Below are 25,566 nucleotides of genomic sequence, written 5' to 3'. Positions count from 1 at the left end.
CCATATTGACTGATCCCTGATCCTGGTCCAGAATACACAGGGTTTCTCCCTCCCCATATTGACTGATACCTGATCCTGGTCCAGAATACACAGGGTTTCCCCCTCCCCATATTGACTGATCCCTGATCCTGGTCCAGAATACACAGGGTTTCTCCCTCCCCATATTGACTGATCCTGGTCCAGAATACACAGGGTTTCTCCCTCCCCATATTGACTGATCCCTGATCCTGGTCCAGAATACACAGGGTTTCTCCCTCCCCATATTGACTGATCCTGGTCCAGAATACCCAGGGTTTCTCCCTCTCCATATTGACTGATCCTGGTCCAGAATACACAGGGTTTCTCCCTCTCCATATTGACTGATCCTGGTCCAGAATACACAGGGTTCCTCCCTCCACATATTGACTGATACCTGATCCTGGTCCAGAATACACAGGGTTTCCCCCTCCCCATATTGACTGATCCTGGTCCAGAATACACAGGGTTTCTCCCTCTCCATATTGACTGATCCTGGTCCAGAATACACAGGGTTTCTCCCTCCCCATATTGACTGATCCTGGTCCAGAATACACAGGGTTTCTCCCTCCCCATATTGACTGATCCCTGATCCTGGTCCAGAATACACAGGGTTTCTCCCTCCCCATATTGACTGATGTCATTCAATAAAAAATAAAAAAGACAATTCAAGTAAAAGTTGTGTCTAGTAAAATTTTAATCCAGAGTGCCAAGTCTCTCTCCATTCAGAGACATCAGTATCAAGCCTGTCTGTCTGGACTTCATCACATCTTGCAAGTCTCCATGTGTTGGCTCCATACATGTTTCTGTGAACACATACACACACATAAAAACGTTTCTATTACCAATGGCATTTAGGATAGGTAATACTGTATCAGACGTGCAAACTAAACTTACCCAATTATGGTCTCCCCATCAAACGTCCGAGGCTGGCGTCTGACAAATGCAGTCTACAGTCCTCTCCATCTGTAGATATAGGCAGAGTTGAGACAGAGTTCATCAGTGACACGATGGAATAAAAAGGGTGTTGCTATTATTACCAGCAGCAGACCACCCTGCATCCCACTGCTGGCTTGCTTCTGAAGCTAAGCAGGGTTGGTCCTGGTCAGTCCCTGGATGGGAGACCAGATGCTGCTGGAAGTGGTATTGGAGGGCCAGTAGGAGGCACTCTTTCCTCTGGTCTAAAAAATATCCCAATGCCCCAGGGCAGTGATTGGGGACACTGCCCTGTGTAGGGTGCCGTCTTTCGGATGGGATGTTAAACGGGTGTCCTGACTCTCTGAGGTCATTAAAGATCCCATGTCACTTATCATAGAGTAGGGGTGTTAACCCCGGTGTCCTGGATAAATTCCCAATCTGGCCCACAGACCATCATGGTCACCTAATCATCCCCAGTTTACAATTGGCTCATTCATCCTCCTGCTCTCCCCTGTAATTATTCCCCAGGTCGTTGGTGTAAATGAGAATGTGTTCTCAGTCAACTGACCTGGTAAAATAAAATAAATAAATTACTGTACTGTATTATTAGTAATCACACATTCAGTTACACATTGCGGATATGTTGAGTGCCTGGTCTCTCTTCATTCATAGACGTCTGTATCAAGCCTGTCTGTCAGAGTGCCTGGTCTCTCTCCATTCAGAGACATCAGTATCTAGCCTGTCAGAGTGTCTGGTCTCTGTCCATTCAGACATCAGTATCTAGCCTGTCTGTCAGAGTGTCTGGTCTCTGTCCATTCAGAGACATCAGTATCTAGCCTGTCAGAGTGCCTGGTCTCTGTCCATTCAGAGACATCAGTATCTAGCCTGTCAGAGTGCCTGGTCTCTGTCCATTCAGAGACATCAGTATCTAGCCTGTCTGTCAGAGTGCCTGGTCTCTGTCCATTCAGAGACATCAGTATCTAGCCTGTCTGTCAGAGTGTCTGGTCTCTGTCCATTCAGAGACATCAGTATCTAGCCTGTCAGAGTGCCAGGTCTCTGTCCATTCAGAGACATCAGTATCTAGCCTGTCTGTCAGAGTGTCTGGTCTCTGTCCATTCAGAGACATCAGTATCTAGCCTGTCTGAGTGCCTGGTCTCTGTCCATTCAGAGACATCAGTAACTAGCCTGTCTGTCAGAGTGCCTGGTCTCTGTCCATTCAGAGACATCAGTATCTAGCCTGTCTGTCAGAGTGCCTGGTCTCTCTCCATTCAGAGACATCAGTATCTAGCCTGTCTGTCAGAGTGCCTGGTCTCTGTCCATTCAGAGACATCAGTATCTAGCCTGTCAGAGTGCCTGGTCTCTGTCCATTCAGAGACATCAGTATCTAGCCTGTCTGTCGGTGAGGACTCCATCACATCTTACAAGTCTCCATGTGAACTATCTAGCTAAAGAGAGAGGTGGTGGCTGATGTCATGGTAGGCACAGCTTGTCCCATCATTTAGTCATTGAGGATTAGCTGATAACTGCTGAAAAACAAACATTCTTGGTAATATAGAGGACCATTAACTATTTATTGATCTGCATTTCGATACGCTCGAAAAAGAATCGGATTCGTTGAGGCGAACAAGAGAAGACCTTTCCTCTGCGAGCGAAACAACTGAAGGGAAGCCGCCGTCTGTAACACTGGAGGAAGACATTTTATAACTATGTCTCCAGAAGATAGACAATTGTTTACAAGCATTAAGAGAGCAGTTAAAAAACCTGTATCTATTGCCTGGGCTGCTGGGGGAGGTTGAGGCCTTATAAATCAGGAATGGATTACAGTAATAAAATGATGGAAGAAATACGAGCGGAAAGTAAGATCTTGGAAACTAGGACTACATGTCTCTCTGCTGGTAGGAATATAACACAATATAATGAGGAATATAACAGGGTATAATGAGGAATATAACAGGGTATAATGAGGAATATAACAGGATATAATGAGGACTGCATGTCTCTCTGCTGGTAGGAATATAACAGGGTATAATGAGGAATATAACAGGATATAATAAGGACTACATGTCTCTCTGCTGATAGGAATATAACACAATATAATGAGGACTACATCTCTCTCTGCTGATAGGAATATAACACAATATAATGAGGACTACATGTCTCTCTGCTGATAGGAATATAACACAATATAATGAGGACTACATGTCTCTCTGCTGATAGGAATATAACAGGGTATAATGAGGAATATAACAGGATATAATGAGGACTACATGTCTCTCTGCTGGTAGGAATATAACACAATATAATGAGGAATATAACAGGGTATAATGAGGAATATAACAGGGTATAATGAGGACTACATGTCTCTCTGCTGGTAGGAATATAACACAATATAATGAGGAATATAACAGGATATAATGAGGACTGCATGTCTCTGCTGATAGGAATATAACAGGATATAATGAGGACTACATGTCTCTCTGCTGGTAGGAATATAACAGGGTATAATGAGGACTACATGTCTCTCTGCTGATAGGAATATAACAGGATATAATGAGGAATATAACAGGATATAATGAGGACTACATGTCTCTCTGCTGGTAGGAATATAACACAATATAATGAGGAATATAACAGGATATAATGAGGACTACATGTCTCTCTGCTGGTAGGAATATAACACAATATAATGAGGAATATAACACAATATAATGAGGAATATAACAGGATATAATGAGGACTACATGTCTCTCTGCTGGTAGGAATATAACACAATATAATGAGGAATATAACAGGATATAATGAGGACTACATGTCTCTCTGCTGGTAGGAATATAACACAATATAATGAGGAATATAACAGGATATAATGAGGACTACATGTCTCTCTGCTGGTAGGAATATAACACAATATAATGAGGAATATAACAGGATATAATGAGGACTACATGTCTCTCTGCTGGTAGGAATATAACAGGGTATAATGAGGACTACATGTCTCTCTGCTGGTAGGAATATAACACAATATAATGAGGAATATAACACAATATAATGAGGACTACATGTCTCTGCTGATAGGAATATAACAGGGTATAATGAGGACTACATGTCTCTCTGCTGATAGGAATATAACAGGGTATAATGAGGACTACATGTCTCTCTGCTGGTAGGAATATAACACAATATAATGAGGAATATAACACAATATAATGAGGACTACATGTCTCTGCTGATAGGAATATAACAGGATATAATGAGGACTACATGTCTCTCTGCTGGTAGGAATATAACACAATATAATGAGGAATATAACAGGATATAATGAGGACTACATGTCTCTCTGCTGGTAGGAATATAACACAATATAATGAGGAATATAACAGGATATAATGAGGACTACATGTCTCTCTGCTGGTAGGAATATAACAGGGTATAATGAGGACTACATGTCTCTCTGCTGGTAGGAATATAACACAATATAATGAGGAATATAACACAATATAATGAGGACTACATGTCTCTGCTGATAGGAATATAACAGGGTATAATGAGGACTACATGTCTCTCTGCTGATAGGAATATAACAGGGTATAATGAGGACTACATGTCTCTCTGCTGGTAGGAATATAACACAATATAATGAGGAATATAACACAATATAATGAGGACTACATGTCTCTGCTGATAGGAATATAACAGGATATAATGAGGACTACATGTCTCTCTGCTGGTAGGAATATAACACAATATAATGAGGAATATAACAGGGTATAATGAGGACTACATGTCTCTCTGCTGATAGGAATATAACACAATATAATGAGGAATATAACAGGATATAATGAGGAATATAACAGGATATAATGAGGACTACATGTCTCTCTGCTGGTAGGAATATAACAGGATATAATGAGGACTACATGTCTCTCTGCTGGTAGGAATATAACACAATATAATGAGGAATATAACACAATATAATGAGGAATATAACAGGATATAATGAGGACTACATGTCTCTCTGCTGGTAGGAATATAACACAATATAATGAGGAATATAACAGGATATAATGAGGACTGCATGTCTCTGCTGATAGGAATATAACAGGATATAATGAGGACTACATGTCTCTCTGCTGGTAGGAATATAACACAATATAATGAGGAATATAACACAATATAATGAGGAATATAACAGGATATAATGAGGACTGCATGTCTCTGCTGATAGGAATTTAACAGGATATAATGAGGACTACATGTCTCTCTGCTGGTAGGAATATAACACAATATAATGAGGAATATAACACAATATAATGAGGAATATAACACAATATAATGAGGAATATAACAGGATATAATGAGGACTGCATGTCTCTGCTGGTAGGAATATAACAGGATATAATGAGGACTACATGTCTCTCTGCTGGTAGGAATATAACACAATATAATGAGGAATATAACACAATATAATGAGGACTATAACAGGATATAATGAGGACTACATGTCTCTCTGCTGGTAGGAATATAACACAATATAATGAGGAATATAACACAATATAATGAGGAATATAACAGGATATAATGAGGACTACATGTCTCTCTGCTGGTAGGAATATAACACAATATAATGAGGAATATAACAGGATATAATGAGGACTACATGTCTCTCTGCTGGTAGGAATATAACACAATATAATGAGGAATATAACACAATATAATGAGGAATATAACAGGATATAATGAGGACTACATGTCTCTCTGCTGGTAGGAATATAACACAATATAATGAGGAATATAACACAATATAATGAGGAATATAACAGGATATAATGAGGACTACATGTCTCTCTGCTGGTAGGAATATAACACAATATAATGAGGAATATAACAGGATATAATGAGGACTACATGTCTCTCTGCTGGTAGGAATATAACAGGGTATAATGAGGACTACATGTCTCTCTGCTGGTAGGAATATAACACAATATAATGAGGACTACATGTCTCTCTGCTGGTAGGAATATAACACAATATAATGAGGACTACATGTCTCTCTGCTGGTAGGAATATAACACAATATAATGAGGAATATAACAGGATATAATGAGGACTACATGTCTCTGCTGGTAGGAATATAACACAATATAATGAGGAATATAACAGGATATAATGAGGACTACATGTCTCTCTGCTGGTAGGAATATAACAGGGTATAATGAGGAATATAACACAATATAATGAGGAATATAACAGGATATAATGAGGACTACATGTCTCTCTGCTGGTAGGAATATAACAGGATATAATGAGGACTACATGTCTCTCTGCTGGTAGGAATATAACAGGATATAATGAGGACTGCATGTCTCTGCTGATAGGAATATAACAGGATATAATGAGGACTACATGTCTCTCTGCTGGTAGGAATATAACACAATATAATGAGGAATATAACACAATATAATGAGGAATATAACAGGATATAATGAGGACTACATGTCTCTCTGCTGGTAGGAATATAACACAATATAATGAGGAATATAACAGGATATAATGAGGACTACATGTCTCTCTGCTGGTAGGAATATAACACAATATAATGAGGACTAGAACAGGAGATAATGAGGACTAGAACAGGATACAATGAGGACTACATGTCTCTCTGCTAGTAAGAATATAACACAATATAATGAGGACTAGAACAGGATATAATGAGGACTACATGTCTCTCTGTTGATAGGAATATAACAGGATATAATGAGGACTACATGTCTCTCTGCTGATAGGAATATAACAGGATATAATGAGGACTACATGTCTCTCTGCTGATAGGAATATAACAGGATATAATGAGGACTACATGTCTCTCTGTTGATAGGAATATAACAGGATATAATGAGGACTACATGTCTCTGCTGATAGGAATATAACAGGATATAATGAGGACTACATGTCTCTCTGCTGATAGGAATATAACAGGATATAATGAGGACTACATGTCTCTCTGCTGATAGGAATATAACAGGATATAATGAGGACTACATGTCTCTGCTGATAGGAATATAACAGGATATAATGAGGACTACATGTCTCTCTGCTGATAGGAATATAACAGGATATAATGAGGACTACATGTCTCTCTGCTGATAGGAATATAACAGGATATAATGAGGACTACATGTCTCTCTGCTGATAGGAATATAACAGGATATAATGAGGACTATAACAGGATATAATGAGGACTACATGTCTCTCTGCTGATAGGAATATAACAGGGTATAATGAGGACTACATGAAATACAGTTCCTTCGTAAAGGATTCAGACCCATTGACTTTTTCCACGTTTTGTTAGGTTACAGCCTTATTCTAAATTTGATTAAATCATATATTTCCCCCTCATCGATCTACACACATTTCCCCAAAAATGACAAAGTAAAACCTGTGTTTTAGACATTTTTGGTAATTTATTAAAAATAGAAACCTGATATCACATTTCCATAAGTATTCAAACCCTTTACTCAGTACTTTGTTGAAGCACCTTTGGCAGCGATTACAGCCTCGAGTCTTCTAGTGTATCACACTACAAGCTTGGCATACCTGTATTTGGGGAGTTTCAGTTTCTCTGTGATGTGTAAACCGAGGAACTTAAAACTTTCCACCTTCTCCACTGCTGTCCCTTCGATGTGGATAAGGGCGTGCTCCCTCTGCTGTTTCCTGAAGTCCACGTTCAGCTCCTTTGTTTTGTTGACGTTGAGTGAGAGGTTGTTTTCCTGACACCTCACTCCGAGGGCCCTCACCACCTCCCTGTTGGCCGTCTCGTCGTTGTTGGTAATCAAGCCCACTACTGTTGTGTCGTCTGGAAACTTGATGATTGAGTTGGAGGCGTGCATGGCCACGCAGTCATGGTTGAACAGGAAGTACAGGAGGGGCCTGTGGGGCCCCAAGTGTTGAGGGTCAGCGAAGTGGAGATGTTGTTTCCTACCTTCACCACCTGGGGGCAACCTTTCAAAAGTCCAGGACCCAATTGCCCAGGGCGGGGTTGTGACCCAGGGCCTCCAGCTTGATGATGAGCTTGGAGGGTGCTATGGTGTTGAATGCTGAGCTGTAGTCAATGAACAGCATTCTTACATAGGTATTCCTTTTATTCAGATGGGATAGGGCAGTGTGAAGGCGATTGCATCGTCTGTGGACCTGTTGGGGCGGTATGCAAATTGAAGTGGGTCTAGGGTATCAGGTAAGGTGGAGGTGATATGATCTTTGACTAGTCTCTCAAAGCACTTCATGATGACAGAAGTGAGTGCTACGAGGTGGTAGTCATTTTAGTTCAGTTATAGGGAGCGAATGAATATGTCCGTAAACACACCAGCCAGCTGGTCTGCGCATAGTCTGAGGATGCAGCTAGGGATGCCGTCTGAGCCAGCAACCTTGCGAGGGTCAACACGTTTAAATGTTTTACTCACTTCGGCCACGGAGAAGGAGGGGGGGCGCATTCCTTGTTAGCGAGCCGCGATGGTGGCACTGTATTATCCTCAAAGCGGGCAAAGAAGGTGTTTAGTTTGTCTGGTAGCTTGACATCGGTGTTTAGTTTGTCCGTGACGTGACTGGTTTTCTTTTTATAGTCCGTGTTTTCCTGAAGACCCTTGCCACATAAGTCTTGTGTCTGAGCCGTTGAATTGCGACTCCACAAGGTCCCTGTACCGGCGTTTCGCTTGTTTGAATAACTACACTGTTTATATTTAGCCATATTCCCAGACCTCTTTCTGTTAAACGCAGTGGTTCGCGCTTTCAGTTTTGCGTGAATGCCGCAAATACAGCAACTGTTTCTGGTTAGGGTAGGTTTTAATAGTCAGTGGGTCCAACATCTCCAATGCACTTCTTTATAAACTCACTCACCGAGTCAGCGTATAGGTCGATGTTGTTCTCTGAGGCTGTCCCAGAACATATTCCAGTCCGCGTGATCAAAACAATCTTGAAGCGCTGCTTCCGATTAGTCAGACCAGCGTTGAATGGTTCTCGTCACTGGTACATCCTGTTTGATTTTCTGCCTATATGATGGTAGGAGCAAGATGGCATCGTGGTCGGATTTGTCGAAGGGAGGGCGGGGGAGGGCTTTGTATGCATCGCGGAAGTTGGAGTAGCAGAAAGTGTGCCTTTCAGGTCTCTCCAGAGATGTTCGATCAGGTTCAAGTCCAGGCTCTGGCTAGGCCACTCAAGGACATTCAGAGACTTGTCCCGAAGCCACTCCTGCGTTGTCTTGCCGGTGTGCTTAGGGTCGTTGTCCTGTTGGAAGGTGAAACTTCGCCCCAGTCTGAGGTCCTGAGCGCTCTGGAGCAGGTTTTCATCAATGATCTCTCTGTACTTTGCTCCATTCATCTTTCCCTTGATCCTGACTAGTCTCTCAGTCCCTGCCGCTGAAAAACATCCCCACAGCATCTTCCACCACCATGATTCACCGTAGGGATGGTGCCAGGTTTCCTCTACACGTGACGCTTGGCATTCAGGCCAAAGAGTTCAATCTTGGTTTCATCAGACCAGATCATTTTGTTTCTCATGGTCTGAGAAACTCCAAGCAGGTTGTTATGTACCTTTTACTGAGGAGTGGCTTCTGTCTGGCCACTTTACCATAAAGGCCTGATTGGTGGAGTGCTGCAGAGATTGTTGTCCTTCTGGAAGGTTCTCGCATCTCCACAGAGGCACTCTGGAGCTCTGCCAATGACCATTGGGTTTGTGGTCACCTCCCTGACCAAGGCCCTTCTCCCCCAATTGCTCAGTTTGGCTGGGCGGCCAGCTCTAGGAAGAGTCTTGGTTAAGAATCAAGTTGATGAGAACAAAAGTAATTTAATCCATTTTAGAATAAGGCTGTAACGTAACTGGTCTGAATACTGGTCTGAATACTTTCTGAATGCACTGTATGAAAAATGTGCACTACCGTTCAAAAGTTTGGGGGCACTTAGAAATGCCCTTGTTTTTTTAAAGAAAAGCAAAAAAAATGTGTCCATTTAAAATAACATCAAATTGTTCAAATCTTCTGAAACTCGTCAGTCTATTCTTGTTCTGAGAAATTAAGGCTATTCCATGCGAGAAATTGCCAAGTAACTGAAGATCTCGTGCAAAGCTGTGTACTACTCCCTTCACAGAACAGCGCAAACTGGCTCTAGAAGAGTGGGAGGCCCCGGTGCATAACTGAGCAAGAGGACAAGTACATTAGATTGTCTAGTTTGAGAATCAGACGCCTCACAAGTCCTCAACTGGCAGCTTCATTAAATATTACCGGCAAAACACCAGTCTCAATGTCAACAGTAAAGAGGCGACTCCGGGATGCTGGGCATAATTGCAAAGAGAAAGCCATATCTCAGACTGGCCAATAAAAAGAAAAGATTAAGATGGGCAAAAGAACACAGACACGTCAGATGTATAAAATGCTCGACAAGTCTCCAACAAGTCAGTTCGTCAAATTTCTGTCCTGCTAGAGCTGCCCCGGTCAACTGTAAATGCTGTTATTGTGAAGTGAAAACGTCTAGGAGCAACAACGGCTCAGCCGCGAAGTGGTAGGCCACACAAGCTCACAGAACGGGACCACTGAGTGCTTAAGCACGTAGTGCGTGAAAATTGCCTCTCCTCGATTGCAACACTCACTTCCGAGTTCCAAACTGCCTCTGGAAGAAACGTCAGCACAAGAACTGTTCAGCGGGTGCTTTATGAAATGTGTTGCCATGGCCTAAGATCACCATGTGCAATGCCAAGTGTCAACTGGAGTGGTGTAAAGCTAGCCACCATTGGACTCTGGAGCAGTGGAAACGCGTTCTCTGGAGTGATGAATCACGCTTTACCATCTGGCAGTCCAACGGAAGAATCTAGGTTAGGCGGATGCCAGTAGAACGCTACCTGCCCGAATGCGTAGTGCCAACTGTAAAGTTTGGTGGAGGAGGAATAATGGTCTGGGGCTGTTTTTCATTGTTTGGGCTAGGCCTCTTCGTTCCAGTGAAGGGAAATCTTAATGCTACAACACACAATGACATTCTAGACGATTCTGTGCTTCCAACTTTGTGGCAACAGTTTGGGGAAGGCCCGTTCCTGTTGCAGCATGACAATGCCCCTGTGCACAAAGCGAGGTCCATACAGAAATAGTTTAAGATCGCTGTGGAAGAACTTGACTGGCCTGCACAGAGCCCTGACCTCAACCCCATCAAACACCTTTGCAGTGAATTGGAACACCGACTGTGAGCCAGGCCTAAATCGCCCAACATCAGTGCCTGACTTCACTAATGCTCTTGTGGCTGAATGGAAGCAAGTCCCTGCAGCAATGTTCCAACATCTAGTGGAAAGCCTTCCCAGAAAAGTTTAGGCTGTTATAGCTGTAAAGGGGGGGGGGGGCAAACTCCATATTAATGCCCTATGATTTTGGAATGAGATGTTGGACGAGCAGGTGTTCCACATACACCTCATGACCAAAAAAGTATCTTTCTGTTTCTCCTAACCTGCTTTCTGTGTCCTACAGTTAGAGATGATCTCCATGGAGAATCCTGCGGACCTGAGGAAGCAGCTGTTTGTGGAGTTTGAAGGAGAGCAGGGCGTCGACGAAGGAGGAGTGTCTAAAGAGTTCTTCCAGCTTGTCCTGGAGGAGATGTTCAATCCTGATATTGGTGAGATACTCTTCTGCTTTAACATCAAGCTCATGACAAGTCTTACTGATCACCTTTGTATTATTCACCAGCAAACTATCAAACTGTCCTCATGGTGTTTTTATGTTCCTTTTGTTTTTTTGACAGTCAATATAATATAGATTTTTATTGGTCCCAGGACTCTGGCAGACAGTAGGAAGTGTTACTGAGTGGACTATCGTGGCTACATAAATAAAAAAAATAATGAATGAATGAATGAAATGTGTTCCTTCCGTCAGGCATGTTTACATATGATGAGTCCACCAAGCTGTTCTGGTACAACCCGTCCTCTCTGGAGAATGAGGCCCAGTTCACCCTGATAGGAATCGTCCTGGGCCTGGCCATCTACAACAACTGCATCCTGGATGTTCACTTTCCCATGGTGGTCTACAGGAAACTGATGGGGAAGAAAGGCACCTATCTGGACCTGGCAGACTCACATCCGGTACTGGAACATATTTCAACGTATTTCAATGTGATTTGTAACGTTATTAATGTAATATGTTTAAACCTGTTTTAGATGTGATATTGTAAGTAGCCTTGTGACAGAACGGCCCGCTGGGCAGGAGCTTATCTCCTGTTTCTGTAGCGTTAGCAGTGGTGGGAAAAAGTGCCCAACTATTATACTTGAGTAAAAGTAAAGATACCTTCATAGAAAATGACTCAAGTAAAAGTCAGCCAGTAAAATTTTACTTGAGTAAAAATATTTGGTTTAAAATATACTTAAGTATCAAAAGTAAATCATTTCAAATTCCTTATATTAAGCCTATTAGATGGCAGCGTTTTCTTTTTTTTTCATTTACGGAAAGCGATGGGCACACTCCCTACATTCAGACATCATTTACAAACGAAGCATGTGTGTTTAGTGAGTCCTCCAGATCAGAGGCAGTAGGGATGACCAGGGATGTTCTCTGTTTAGTGAGTCCTCCAGATCAGAGGCAGTAGGGATGACCAGGGATGTTCTCTGTTTAGTGAGTCCTCCAGATCAGAGGCAGTAGAGATGACCAGGGATGTTCTCTGTTTAGTGAGTCCTCCAGATCAGAGGCAGTAGGGATGACCAGGGATGTTCTCTGTTTAGTGAGTCCTCCAGATCAGAGGCAGTAGGGATGACCAGGGATGTTCTCTGTTTAGTGAGTCCTCCAGATCAGAGGCAGTAGGGAGGACCAGGGATGTTCTCTGTTTAGTGAGTCCTCCAGATCAGAGGCAGTAGGGATGACCAGGGATGTTCTCTGTTTAGTGAGTCCTCCAGATCAGAGGCAGTAGGGATGACCAGGGATGTTCTCTCTTTACTGAGTCCTTCAGATCAGAGGCAGTGTTGATTACGAGGGATGTTCTCTGTTTAGTGAGTCCTCCAGATCAGAGGCAGTAGGGATGACGAGGGATGTTCTCTGTTTAGTGAGTCCTCCAGATCAGAGGCAGTAGGGATGACCAGGGATGTTCTCTGTTTAGTGAGTCCTCCAGATCAGAGGCAGTAGGGATGACCAGGGATGTTCTCTGTTTAGTGAGTCCTGCAGATCAGAGGCAGTAAGGATGACCAGGGATGTTTCGTTGATAAATGTGTCAATTTGACTATTTTCTTGTCCTGCTAAGCATTCAAAATGTAACGAGTACTTTTGGGTGTCAATGTATGTAGTAAAAAGTACAATATTTACTTAAGGAAAGTAAAACTAGTCAAAAATATAAATAGTAAAGTACAAATACCCCCCAAAACTACTTAAGTAGTACTTTCAAGTATTTTTACTTAAGTACTTTACACCACTGAGTAGCTTGATATACAAGTACACTCCTTGGACAAGACACTAGTCTATCGCAGGGCCAATTTAAAAAATGTTTTTATTTCACCTTTATTTAACCAGGTAGGCAAGTTGAGAACAAGTTCTCATTTACAACTGCGACCTGGCCAAGATAAAGCAAAGCAGTTCGACACATATAACAACACAGAGTTACACATGGAATAAACAAAACATACAGTCAATAATACAGTAGAACAAAAGAAAAAGTCTATATACAATGAGTGCAAATGAGGTAAGTTAAGGATATGATATAAACCAATGTCATTGTTTTAATAGAGTTGCCCATAAGTACAAAAAAATAAACATGTATGCACGCATGACTGTAAGTCACTTTGGATAAAAGCGTCTGCTAAATGTCATATTATTATTATTATTATTATTATTATTATTATTATTATTATGGATGTGTGTCTTTCCTTTTCAAATTGATTGGATACGTATCTAGCTACGTGGGCTCCGATACGATACAGGAACCATACGTTTTAGTTTGAAACGATTCTGTGCGATTCAGTTGGATTTAGAAGAACGAATCGATGCACTAACATTTGCATAACATTTGCATAACATTTGCATAAACGCAGCCATTTTCTTTTCTAAATTCAAATCTGCTGCTGATAGAAGCTCATGAGCTCGGCCTCTCTGAATTGGATCTCTCTGAGCTGACGTGTGTAAATGATGTATAATTCTATACCACCCTACACTCGGTTAGGAGGGGCAGTGTTACCTTTTTATCCCCCCCCCACACACACACACACACACACCTTTTAGAGCTGAACACACCCACTAATATATTTGTCGTTTTTGCAGATTTAAAGTGTTAGAGCTATATAATGTATCAATATTTTATCTTTAAAAATTAGCTATGACATAGCCAACGAATATATACTCCACCGTTCAAAAGTTTGGGGTTCACTTAGCTTTTCTTTTGAAGTAAATTTCTCTTTTTTTCCCCCCCATTAAAATAACATCAAATTGATCAGAAATACAGTGTAGACATTGTTAATGTTGTAAATGACTATTGTAGCTGGAAACGGCTGATTTTTAATGGAATATCTACATATGCGTACAGAGGCCCATTATCAGCAACCATCACTCCTGTGTTCCAATGGCACGTTGTGTTAGCTAATCCAAGTTTATCATTTTAAAAGGCTAATTGATCATTAGAAAACCCTTTTGCAATTATGTTAGCACAGCTGAAAACTGTTGTCCTGAAAAAAAAAAATGGCCTTCTTTAGACTAGTTGAGTATCTGGAGCATCAGCATTTGTGGGTTCGATTACAGGCTCAAAATGGCCAGAAACAAAGAACTTCTAAAACTTGTCAGTCTATTCTTGTTCTGAGAAATGAAGGCTATTCCATGCGAGAAATTGCCAAGAAACTGAAGATCTCGTACAATGCTGTGTACTACTCCCTTCACAGAACAGCGCAAACTGGCTCTAACCAGAATAGAAAGAGGAGTGGGAGGCCCCGGTGCACAACTGAGCAAGAGGACGAGTACATTAGTGTCTAGTTTGAGAAACAGACACCTCACAAGTTTTCAACTGGCAGTTTCATTAAATAGTACCTGTAAAACCCCAGTCTCAATGTCAACAGTGAAGAGGCGACTCCGGGATGCTGGCATTCTAGGCAGAGTTGCAAAGAAAAAGCTATATCTTAGACTGGCCAATAAAAATAAAAGATTAAGATGGGCAAAATAACAGACACTGGACAGAGGAAGATTGGGGGAAAAAAGTGTCATGGACAGACGAATCTAAGTTTGAGGTGTTCGGATCACAAAGAAGAACATTCATGAGACGCAGAGAAAATGAAAAGATGCTGGAGGAGTGTTTGACGCCATCTGTCATCATGGTGGAGGCAATGTGATGGTCTGGGGGTGCTTTGGTGGTGGTAAAGTGGGAGATTTGTACAGGGTAAAAGGGATCTTGAAGAAGGAAGGCTGTCACTCCGTTTAGCCAATTTCCTCCTACAACAGGACAATGACCCAAAGCACAGCTCCAAACTTTGCAAGAACTATTTAGGGAAGAAGCAAATCAAATCAAAGTTTATTTGTCACGTGCGCCGAATACAACCTTACAGTGAAATGCTTACTTATAGGCTCTAACCAACAGTGCAAAAAAGGTATTAGGTGAACAATAGGTAAGTAAAGAAATTAAAACAACAGTGAAAAATAACAGTAGCGAGGCTACATACAGTAGCGAGGCTATATACAGGCACTGGTTAGTCAGGCTGATTTGAGGTAGTATGTACATGTAGATATGGTTAAAGTGACTATGCATATATGCTAAACAGAGAGTAGCAGTAGCGTAAAAGAGGGGGTGGTGGGTGGCGGGACACAATGCAGATAGCCTGGTTAGCCAATGTGTGGGAGAACTCTTTGGTCGGGCCAATTGAGGTAGTATGGTAGTATGCTGAACAATTAATCAAATGGCCACCCGGACTATTTACACTGACCCTCCTCTGACCTGTTGCACCCTCTACAACCACTGTGATTATTATTATTATTTGACCAGATAAGATATTCAGATAATAATAATAATAATAATAATAATAATAATAATAATAATAATAATAATAATAATAATCACAGTAGTCGAGGGAGCAACAGGTCAGCACCTCAGAAGTAAATGTCAGTTGGCTTTTCATAGCTGATCATTGAGAGTATCTCTACCGCTCCTGCTGTCTCTAGAGAGTTGAAAACAGCAGGTCTGGGACAGGTAGCACGTCCGGTGAACAGGTCAGGGTTCCATAGCCGCAGGCAGAACAGTTGAAACTGGAGCAGCAGCATGGCCAGGTGGACTGGGGACAGCAAGGAGTCATTAGGCCAGATAGTCCTGAGGCATGGTCCTAGATGACCACGGGTCAAATAATAATAATCACAGTGGTTGTAGAGGGTGCAACAGGTCAGCACCTCAGGAGTAAATGTCAGTTGGCTTTTCATAGCCCAGCGTTCAGAGGTCGAGACAACATGTGGTCGAGACAGCAAAAACTCAAACATTCATTCCGACTTGCTGATGGTAAACCTGAACCATTTTAACCCTTTCACACGTACCATCACACGGGGTGTGATCGTTCTACAGTGGTCCCTGAAGCGTACGATCACACCCCGTGTGATTAGAACACTAATTTAGAACGCTCATTTAGAACGGCCAGTTTCGAATGACGCAACAATCAACATTTGAGCTGGCCACACTTTTTTCAGAAACTATTTACACAAACACAGTCCTTACAAAGTTATGTGCAGAATGTGAGCAGTTTATTTTTGGATGCAATGTTCAGATATTCACAGAAGTATCTATAGCATAACACAATCCTCCTAACCGGAAAAATGTAGGCTACATTTGTCCTAGCGCTGAGGAAAGATTGACGCAACACAAGCGGTCATATTTTCTAACTCTCGGCTGACATAAACTACACTATGAATTAGCTAATAGCAATTACTATGTAAAATTAATCACATCACGGTTGAGCTCACCGTTGATCAAAATAATTGAGTAAAATACTTTCTAGAAATCGAAAGTAATCCGACGATTAGTTTCAGCGCACAGCCATGCTTTTTTACCTCACAGACACCGAAGATAATAAGAGAAGACAAGATGAGTTGTTGAAGGGGTGTGGTCTACCATCATTCACATTCACTTCCTGAAGTTCTCAAAAAATGAGTGAACCCTTACTCACCTCATTTTGTTATAGCATCTTTGGTCCGACAGACAATCAAGTGAAACCCAGAATGCATTGTATGTCAACAAACATGGCTCCATACACATAGCTGGAATTAGCTTAGCTCATCATAATCAGTACAACCTTCAAAACATTATTTTACACACATACTATGCGCCCTTTACAATTTATGCAAAAATCGGAACGCATGATTTATCACGGGTAATTGAAAAACGTAAATAAAATAGTAAATATATCAATAATACCACACAAAACATTTTCTGATAGTGATTTATTGATACAAATGGCGCGTGCAGGCAGTCAATCACGGTAACCTCTCACTCCCACTCTGAGCCATTCAGTGTTGTTGTTTATGTAACAATCACATCCTGGAATGGAGAGAACGTTCGAACATCACGTGCATAAAAAAACTCACGCTGGGGCGACCGTTAGAGATATTTGGAACTCACGCGTGAAAGGGTTAAATAAAATCTAATCGAAGCCCCGATCAGCATGCAGCCTACGTTGGTCAGCGAGCGAAGCTGCTCAGAGTGCCTAGTTTGACTAGGCTATTGAAAGACAGATGTAACAAAATATTAGGTATTTTTTGGAAGGTAGAAAGAAAGTAGTTTGAGCATAACGTTTTAGTGAACCGGCGATGCGTAACATTTGTAACGATTTTCTGACCGACGCCTGCTACATTTTGATCGATTTTTGGGGTCTCACGGACCGATGTACTCATATCTTAAACATTTGAACCGGAGAACGATGCATATCGGTGAATTGTTACATCCGTTATTAATGAAGTATCACATAATTGCATTCATGTAATCAGTTGGTAGAGCATGGTGTTTGCAACGCCAGCATGGTGTGTGCTACGCCAGCATGGTGTGTGCTACGCCAGCATGGTGTGTGCTACGCCAGCATGGTGTGTGCTACGCCAGCATGGTGTGTGCTACGCCAGCATGGTGTGTGCTACGCCAGCATGGCGTGTGCAACGCCAGCATGGCGTGTGCAACGCCAGCATGGTGTGTGCAACGCCAGGGTTGTGGGTTCGATTCCCACAGGGGGCCAGTACAATTTTTTTTTACAAAACCCCAAAAAATGCATGAAATAAAATGTATGTATTCACTACTGTAAGTCGCTCTGGATAAGAGCGTCTGCTAAATGACTAAAATGTAAAATGCAAACATTTCATAACTGCAGATGGCAGTAAATACATGTTCAAACAACACACTCCAGATGGCAGTAATGCACCCTTTCATAGAAGTAGTAGAAGAAGAAGAAGAAAAACGGACTACTTCAAAATGGAGATGACCTCAATGGCGCTGCCCATGCCCTCACAGACGCCATAACGGGACAGGTACAATGTAGCGTCCTCTAACTATCTCTATGGTTCTCTGCCGTCGCAGGTTCTGTACCAGAGTCTGAAGGAGCTGCTGGACTATGAAGGAGACGTGGAGGAGGACATGATGATCACCTTCCAGATCTCACAGACTGACCTGTTTGGAGAACCCATCACTTACGACCTGAAGGAGAACGGGGACAAGATACCTGTTAATGCGGACAATAGAAAGGTCAGATACCTGTTTAGTGAGGAAAATAGAAAGGTCAGATACCTGTTAGTGAGGACAATAGAAAGGTCAGATACCTGTTTAGTGAGGACAATAGAAAGGTCAGATACCTGTTTAGTGAGGACAATAGAAAGGTCAGATACCTGTTAGTGAGGACAATAGAAAGGTGAGATACCTGTTTAGTGAGGACAATAGAAAGGTGAGATACCTGTTAGTGAGGACAATAGAAAGGTGAGATACCTGTTTAGTGAGGACAATAGAAAGGTGAGATACCTGTTAGTGAGGACAATAGAAAGGTGAGATACCTGTTAGTGAGGACAATAGAAAGGTGAGATACCTGTTAGTGAGGACAATAGAAAGGTGAGATACCTGTTGTCTAGTCTATCCCAGGACCACTGACTGACTGAAGTATCTAGTCTATCACAGGACCTCTGAAGTATCTAGTCTATCACAGGACCACTGAAGTATCTAGTCTATCACAGGACCACTGAAGTATCTAGTCTATCACAGGACCACTGAAGTATCTAGTCTATCACAGGACCACTGAAGTATCTAGTCTATCACAGGACCACTGAAGTATCTAGTCTATCCCAGGACCACTGACTGGCTGAAGTATCTAGTCTATCACAGGACCACTGACTGAAGTATCAAGTCTATCACAGGACCTCTGAAGTATTTAGTCTATCACAGGACGACTGAAGTATCTAGTCTATCACAGGACCACTGAAGTATCCAGTCTATCACAGGACCACTGACTGAAGTATCTAGTCTATCACAGGACCACTGAAGTATCTAGTCTATCACAGGACCACTGAAGTATCCAGTCTATCACAGGACCACTGACTGAAGTATCTAGTCTATCACAGGACCACTGAAGTATCCAGTCTATCACAGGACCACTGAAGTGAACGATGATGTTGTTTTGACTGGTCCTATCTGTGTTCCTGTGTGATCTCCAGGAGTTTGTGTCTCTGTATGGTGATTACATCCTTAATAAGAGTGTGGAGCGCCAGTTCAAAGCCTTCAGGAGGGGCTTTCAGATGGTCACCAACGAGTCGCCTCTCAAGTGTTTATTTAGACCTGAAGAGGTGGAGCTACTTATCTGTGGAAGCAGGGTAAGTAGGATTTTCGTTAGGATTTTCACTTTAAGCCTATGATTTAAAAAAAACTGAATACAGATACATGCATATGCAGTGCCTTCATAAAGTATTCACACCCCTTGACTTTTTCCACATTTTGTTGTTAAATCCTGAATTTAAAATGTATTAAAACAGATTTAAAAAATAAATAAATAAAAAATTGTCACTGGCCTACACACAATACCCCATAATGTCAAAGTGGAATAATTTTTTCCCGAAATTTGTACAAATTGATAAAACGTTTTAAAGCTGAAATGTCTTGAGTCAATAAGTATTCAAACCCTTTGTTATGTCAAACCTAAATAATTTCAGTAAAAATTTAATAAATAGCTTTACCCCCTCAGGTTGATGCACGGGAATCAAAATTAGCATAATAATAAAAAAATCCCCATAACAATCTGTCACTTTAAGCTATAGATCTCTATAACACTTCCGCATCTGCGGTGAAAGGTGACAGAGCTAGAACAGAGTTTGTTAAGACCATGAGGCGTCCTGAAAATCAGTCTTCTCACGAAAACCACCTGTAGTTGTATTTATTTTACCAGGCAAGTCAGTTAAGAACAAATTCTTATTTTCAATGACGGCCTACCAGGGAACAGTGGGTTAACTGTCTTGTTCAGGGGGCAGAACGACAGATTTTTACCTTGTCAGCTCAGGGATTCGATCTTGCAACCTTTCGGTTACTAGTCCAACGCTCTAACCAGTAGGCTACCTGCCGTGCCGTAGTGTCCGAACAGTTTGGGCTACACACTAACATGACCCCTCTTTTGCTCTAGGACGCCCACAGGCCTTGTCTAAAGCCCCCCCCCCCCCCCCCCCCCCCAGTCAGATGTATACAATGCATTCGGAAAGTATTCAGACCCCTTCCCTTTTCCCACATTTTTGTTCTAAAATGGATTCAATAAATAAAAAAACTCATCATTTGACATACAATACCCCATAAATTCAAAGTGAAAACAGGTTTTTAGAAATGTTTGCACATTTATTACAAAAGAAAAAAAAAATACCTTTATTACATTAGTATTCATTAGATAAATTCCAAGATGGCGTAGCAGTTCAGACGTCTTTATCTTGTTGTGTCCCGTGTGTGTATATATATATATATATATATATATATATTTTTTTTTTTTTTTCGTATATATTTTGTAAATATTTTGACCCTCAATTTCAACATATTCTCCTGCAACCCGCCTCATCCAATGTGGTATGGATCTGCTATTTTCTATACTTTAGAACCGGAACCCCCAACAGAAGCTAGCCAGCTAACTAGCTACTAGCTTATAGTCAGTTAGCCACGGCTAGCGGTCATCAGCTAACCTTTAGCCAGGTCAACTCCTGCCAGTCTGCACAGTGCGATTCAACCCAGATCATACCAGACTGCTTTTTCTCCACATCTCCGGATTCCTACTGCAAGCTCTGAACCTTTTCACCTGGATCATCGCAGCTAGCTAGCTGCTATCCGAGTGGCTACCCCTCTGGCTAACGTCTCTGTCCCGAAGCAAGCACCAGTTAGACTGGAACTAGCCTTGTGCTAGGCCCATCTCCCAGCTAGCTGAAGAGGTCCATCAGCCACTCCTTGAGCTACAATATCTATTTTGCCAATTGGCCTGGACCACTTTTACTGCCGACATGGAGCCCCGCCGATCCATCACAACTGGTCTACTGCCGTAATCCGCCCCCAGGAGGTTTCAACAGGGTCCTCCGTCGCGACGTCCCCTGAAGGCCCATCCGCTAGCCTGCTAGCCGCGGCCCGCTAGCTCTCTAGAGCATATCGGACTGTTAGCTGAAGAGGTCCATCAGCCACTCCTTGAGCTACAATACCTATTTTGCCAATTGGCCTGGACCCTTTTACTGCCTAGACCTGCCGATCCATCATGACTGGTCTGCCGACGTAACTGTCCATGGGGGCTACAAACGACTCTTCCGTCGCAACGTCCCCCTAAGGCCCTTCTGCGAGCCTGCTAACCCCGGCCCGCTAGCTGTCTGAATCACCGCGTCTCCAGCTCGTCTAGCTACTCACTGGTCCCTATGATCACTCGGCTACGCATGCCTTTCCCTAATGTCAATATGCCTTGTCCATTGCTGTTTTGATTTGTGATTGTCATATTTCACTGTAGAGCCTCCAGCCCTGCTCAGTATGCCTTAGCTAGCCCTTTTGTTCCACCTCACACACATGTGGTGACCTCACCTGCTTTAAATGGTGTCTCAAGAGACAAAACCTCTCTCATCATCACTCAATGCCTAGGTTTACCTCCACTGTATTCACATCCTACCATACCCTTGTCTGTACATTATACCTAGAATCTATTCTTCCGCGCCCAGAAACCTGCTCCTTTTACTCTCTGTTCCCGAACGCACTAGACGACCAGTTCTTATACCCTTTAGCCATACCCTCATCCTACTCCTCCTCTTTTCCTCTGGTGATGTAGAGGTTAATGCAGGCCCCCCAGCACCACTCCCATTCCCCAGGCGCTATCATTTGTTGACTTCTGTAACCGTAAAAGCCTTGGTTTCATGCATGTTAACATTAGAAGCCTCCTCCCTAAGATTGTTTTATTCACTGCTTTAGCCTCTCTGGCGCATGTGGGACGAACTCGTCCCACCTACGTAACAGCCACTGAAATCCAGTGGCGCGATTTTTGAATCGTTAGAAATACTATTACTTCAATTTCTCAAACATATGACTATTTTACAGCTATTTAAAGACAAGAATCTCGTTAATCTAACCCCACTGTCCGATTTCAAAAAGGCTTTACAACGAAAGCAAAACATTAGATTATGTCAGCAGAGTGCCCAGCCAGAAATAATCAGACACCCATTTTTCAAGCTAGCATATCATGTCACATAAACCCCAACCACAGCTAAATGCAGCACTAACCTTTTATGATCTTCATCAGATGACACACCTAGGACATTGTGTTATACAATACATGCATGTCTGTTCAATCAAGTTCATATTTATATCAAAAAACAGCTTTTTACATTAGCATGTGACGTTCAGAAAAAGCATAACCCCCGCAAACTTCCGGGGAATTTACTAACAGTTTGCTAAATTACTCACGATAAACGTTCACAAAAAGCATAACAATTATTTGAAGAATTATAGATACATTACTCCTCTATGCACTCGATATGTCCGATTTTAAAATAGCTTTTCGGATGAAGCACATTTTGCAATAATCTAAGTACATAGCCCGGCATCACAGGGCTAGCTATTTAGACACACACCCAGGTCAGCCTCCACCAAAATCACATTTCCTATAAGAAAAATGTTCTTACCTTGCTTGTTCTTCGTCAGAATACACTGCCAGGACTTCTACTTCAATAACAAATGTTGGTTTGGTCCCAAATAATCCATCGTTATATCCAAACAGCGACGTTTTGTTCGTGAGTTCTAGACACTATCAGAATGCTTCATCACGGTCTCGCGCATGGCGCATTGGCGTGACAAAAAATTTCTAAATATTCCATTACCGTACTTCGAAGCATGTCAACCGCTGTTTAAAACCAATTTTTATGCCATTTATCTCTTAGAAAAGTGATAATATTACGACCGGAATATGCATTGAGCCTAAACATCCGAATAAAATTTCTCCTCAGGAGCGAATCGTGCACGCGCCTCATTCAAAGGTCCTCTGAGCCGCCACTTGCCAAAGCCGATAATGTGTTTCAGCCTGAGGCTGCCTCGTTAACCTTCAGTTATTTCCCGGGTTCTGAGAGCCTATCGGAGCCCTGGGAATTGTCACGTTACAGCTAAGATCCTTACTTTTCAATAAACAGATGCAAGACGCACGACTCCTTGTCAGACATGGTACTTCCTGCTTGAAACCTTGTCAGGTTTTTGCCTGCCATAGGAGTTCTGTTATACTCACAGACACCATTCAAACAGTTTTAGAAAATTCAGAGTGTTTTCTATCCAAACCTGAACAATAATATGCATATTTTAGCTTCTGAGTTGGTGTAGGAGGCAGTTAAAAATGGGCACATATTTTTTCCAAAATTCTCAATACTGCCCCCTATCCCAAACAGGTTAGCACACTCTGCCAACCCGGATGTCCTAGCCGTGTCTGAATCCTGGCTTAGGAAGGCCACCAAAAACCCTGAAATGTCTATCCCTAACTATAACATTTTCCAACAAGATAGAACTGCCAAAGGGGGTGGAGTTGCAATCTACTGCAGAGAGAGCCTGCAGCGTTCTGTCATACTATCCAGGTCTGTGCCCAAACAATTCGAGCTTCTACTTCTAAAAATCCACCTTTCCAGAAACAAGTCTCTCACCGTTGCCGCTTGTTATAAACCACCTTCAGCCCCCAGCTGTGCCCTGGACACCATATGTGAATTGATTGCCCCCCATCTATCTTCAGAGCTCGTACTGTTAGGTGACCTAAACTGGGACATGCTTAACACCCCGGCCGTCCTACAATCTAAGCTAGACGCCCTCAATCTCACACAAATTATTAATGAACCTACCAGGTACAACCCCAAATCCGTAACCATGGGCACCCTCATAGATATCACCCTGACCAACCTGCCCTCTAAATACACCTCTGCTGTCTTCAACCAGGATCTCAGCGATCACCTCCTCATTGCCTGTAAGGATATTGACCTCATTCCGTCAGTAGAGGATGACTGGTTATTCTTTAAAAGTGCTTTCCTCACCAACTTAAATAAGCATGCCCCATTCAAAAAATGTAGAACCAGGAACAGATATAGTCCTTGGTTCTCTCCAGACCTGACTGCCCTTGACCAGCACAAAACATCCTGTGGTGTTCTGCATTAGCATCGAATAGCCCCTGCGATATGCAACTTTTCAGGGAAGTTAGGAACAGGCTGTTAGGAAAGCAAAGGCTAGCCTTTTCATACAGCAATTTGCATCCTGTAGCACAAACTCCAAAAAGTTCTGGGACACTGTAAAGTCCATGGAGAATAAGAGCACCTCCTCCCAGCTGCCCACTGCACTGAGGCTAGGAAACACTGTCACCACCGATAAATCCACGATAATTGAGAATTGCAATAAGCATTTTTCTACAGGCTGGCCATGATTTCCACCTGGCTACCCCTATCCCGGTCAACAGCCCTGCACCCCCCACAGCAACTTGCCCAAGCCTCCCCCATTTCTCCTTCACCCAAATCCAGTTAGCTGATGTTCTGAAAGAGTTGCAAAATCTGGACCCCTACAAATCAGCTGGGCTAGACAATCTGGACCCTCTCTTTCTAAAATTATCTGCCAAAATTGTTGCAACCCCTATTACTAGCCTATTCAACCTCTCTTTCGTATCGTCTGAGATCCCCAAAGATTGGAAAGCTGCCGGGGTCATCCCCCTCTTCAAAGGGGAGACACTCTAGACCCTATCTGTTACAGACCTATATCTATCCTACCCTGCCTTTCTAAGGTCTTCGAAAGCCAAGTTAACACATAGATCACTGACCATTTTGAATCCCACCGTACCTTCTCCGCTATGCAATCTGTTTTTTCCGAGCTGGTCTTGGGTGCACCTCAGTCACGCTGAAGGTCCTAAACGATATCATAACCACCATCGATAAAAGACCATACTGTGCAGCCGTATTCATCGACCTGGCCAAGGCTTTCGACTCTGTCAATCATTCTTATCGGTAGACTCAACAGCCTTGGTTTCTCAAATGACTGCCTCGCCTGGTTCACCAACTACTTCTCTGAAAGAGTTCAGTGTGTCAAATCGGAGGGCCTGTTGTCCGGACCTCTGGTTGTCTCTATGGGTGTGCCACAGGGTTCAATTCTCAGGCCGACTCTTATCTCTGTATACATCAATGATGTCTCTCTTGCTGCTGGTGAC

At 42.4% G+C, this 25,566-nt stretch overlaps 1 protein-coding gene across 4 annotated transcripts in view; it reads left to right on the top strand.

Annotated features, from left to right (window-relative positions):
• LOC115158913 (ubiquitin-protein ligase E3A) overlaps window positions 1-25,566 on the top strand; it is a 51,622-nt gene that overhangs the window by 12,713 nt on the left and 13,343 nt on the right. For all 4 annotated transcript variants that reach the window (XM_029708337.1, XM_029708339.1, XM_029708336.1 and 1 more), the window contains exons 8-11: window positions 11,429-11,573; window positions 11,831-12,036; window positions 18,453-18,617; window positions 19,574-19,729. In XM_029708337.1, the coding sequence (XP_029564197.1) occupies window positions 11,429-11,573; window positions 11,831-12,036; window positions 18,453-18,617; window positions 19,574-19,729 (672 nt within the window). The remainder of the gene's footprint in view (window positions 1-11,428; window positions 11,574-11,830; window positions 12,037-18,452; window positions 18,618-19,573; window positions 19,730-25,566) is intronic.

The sequence above is a fragment of the Salmo trutta genome, chromosome 22, assembly GCF_901001165.1.
Source record: "Salmo trutta chromosome 22, fSalTru1.1, whole genome shotgun sequence".
Classification (NCBI taxonomy): Eukaryota; Metazoa; Chordata; class Actinopteri; order Salmoniformes; family Salmonidae; genus Salmo; species Salmo trutta.
Note: the sequence above shows the minus strand (reverse complement) of the source record. Positions and strands in the feature narration are given on the sequence as shown.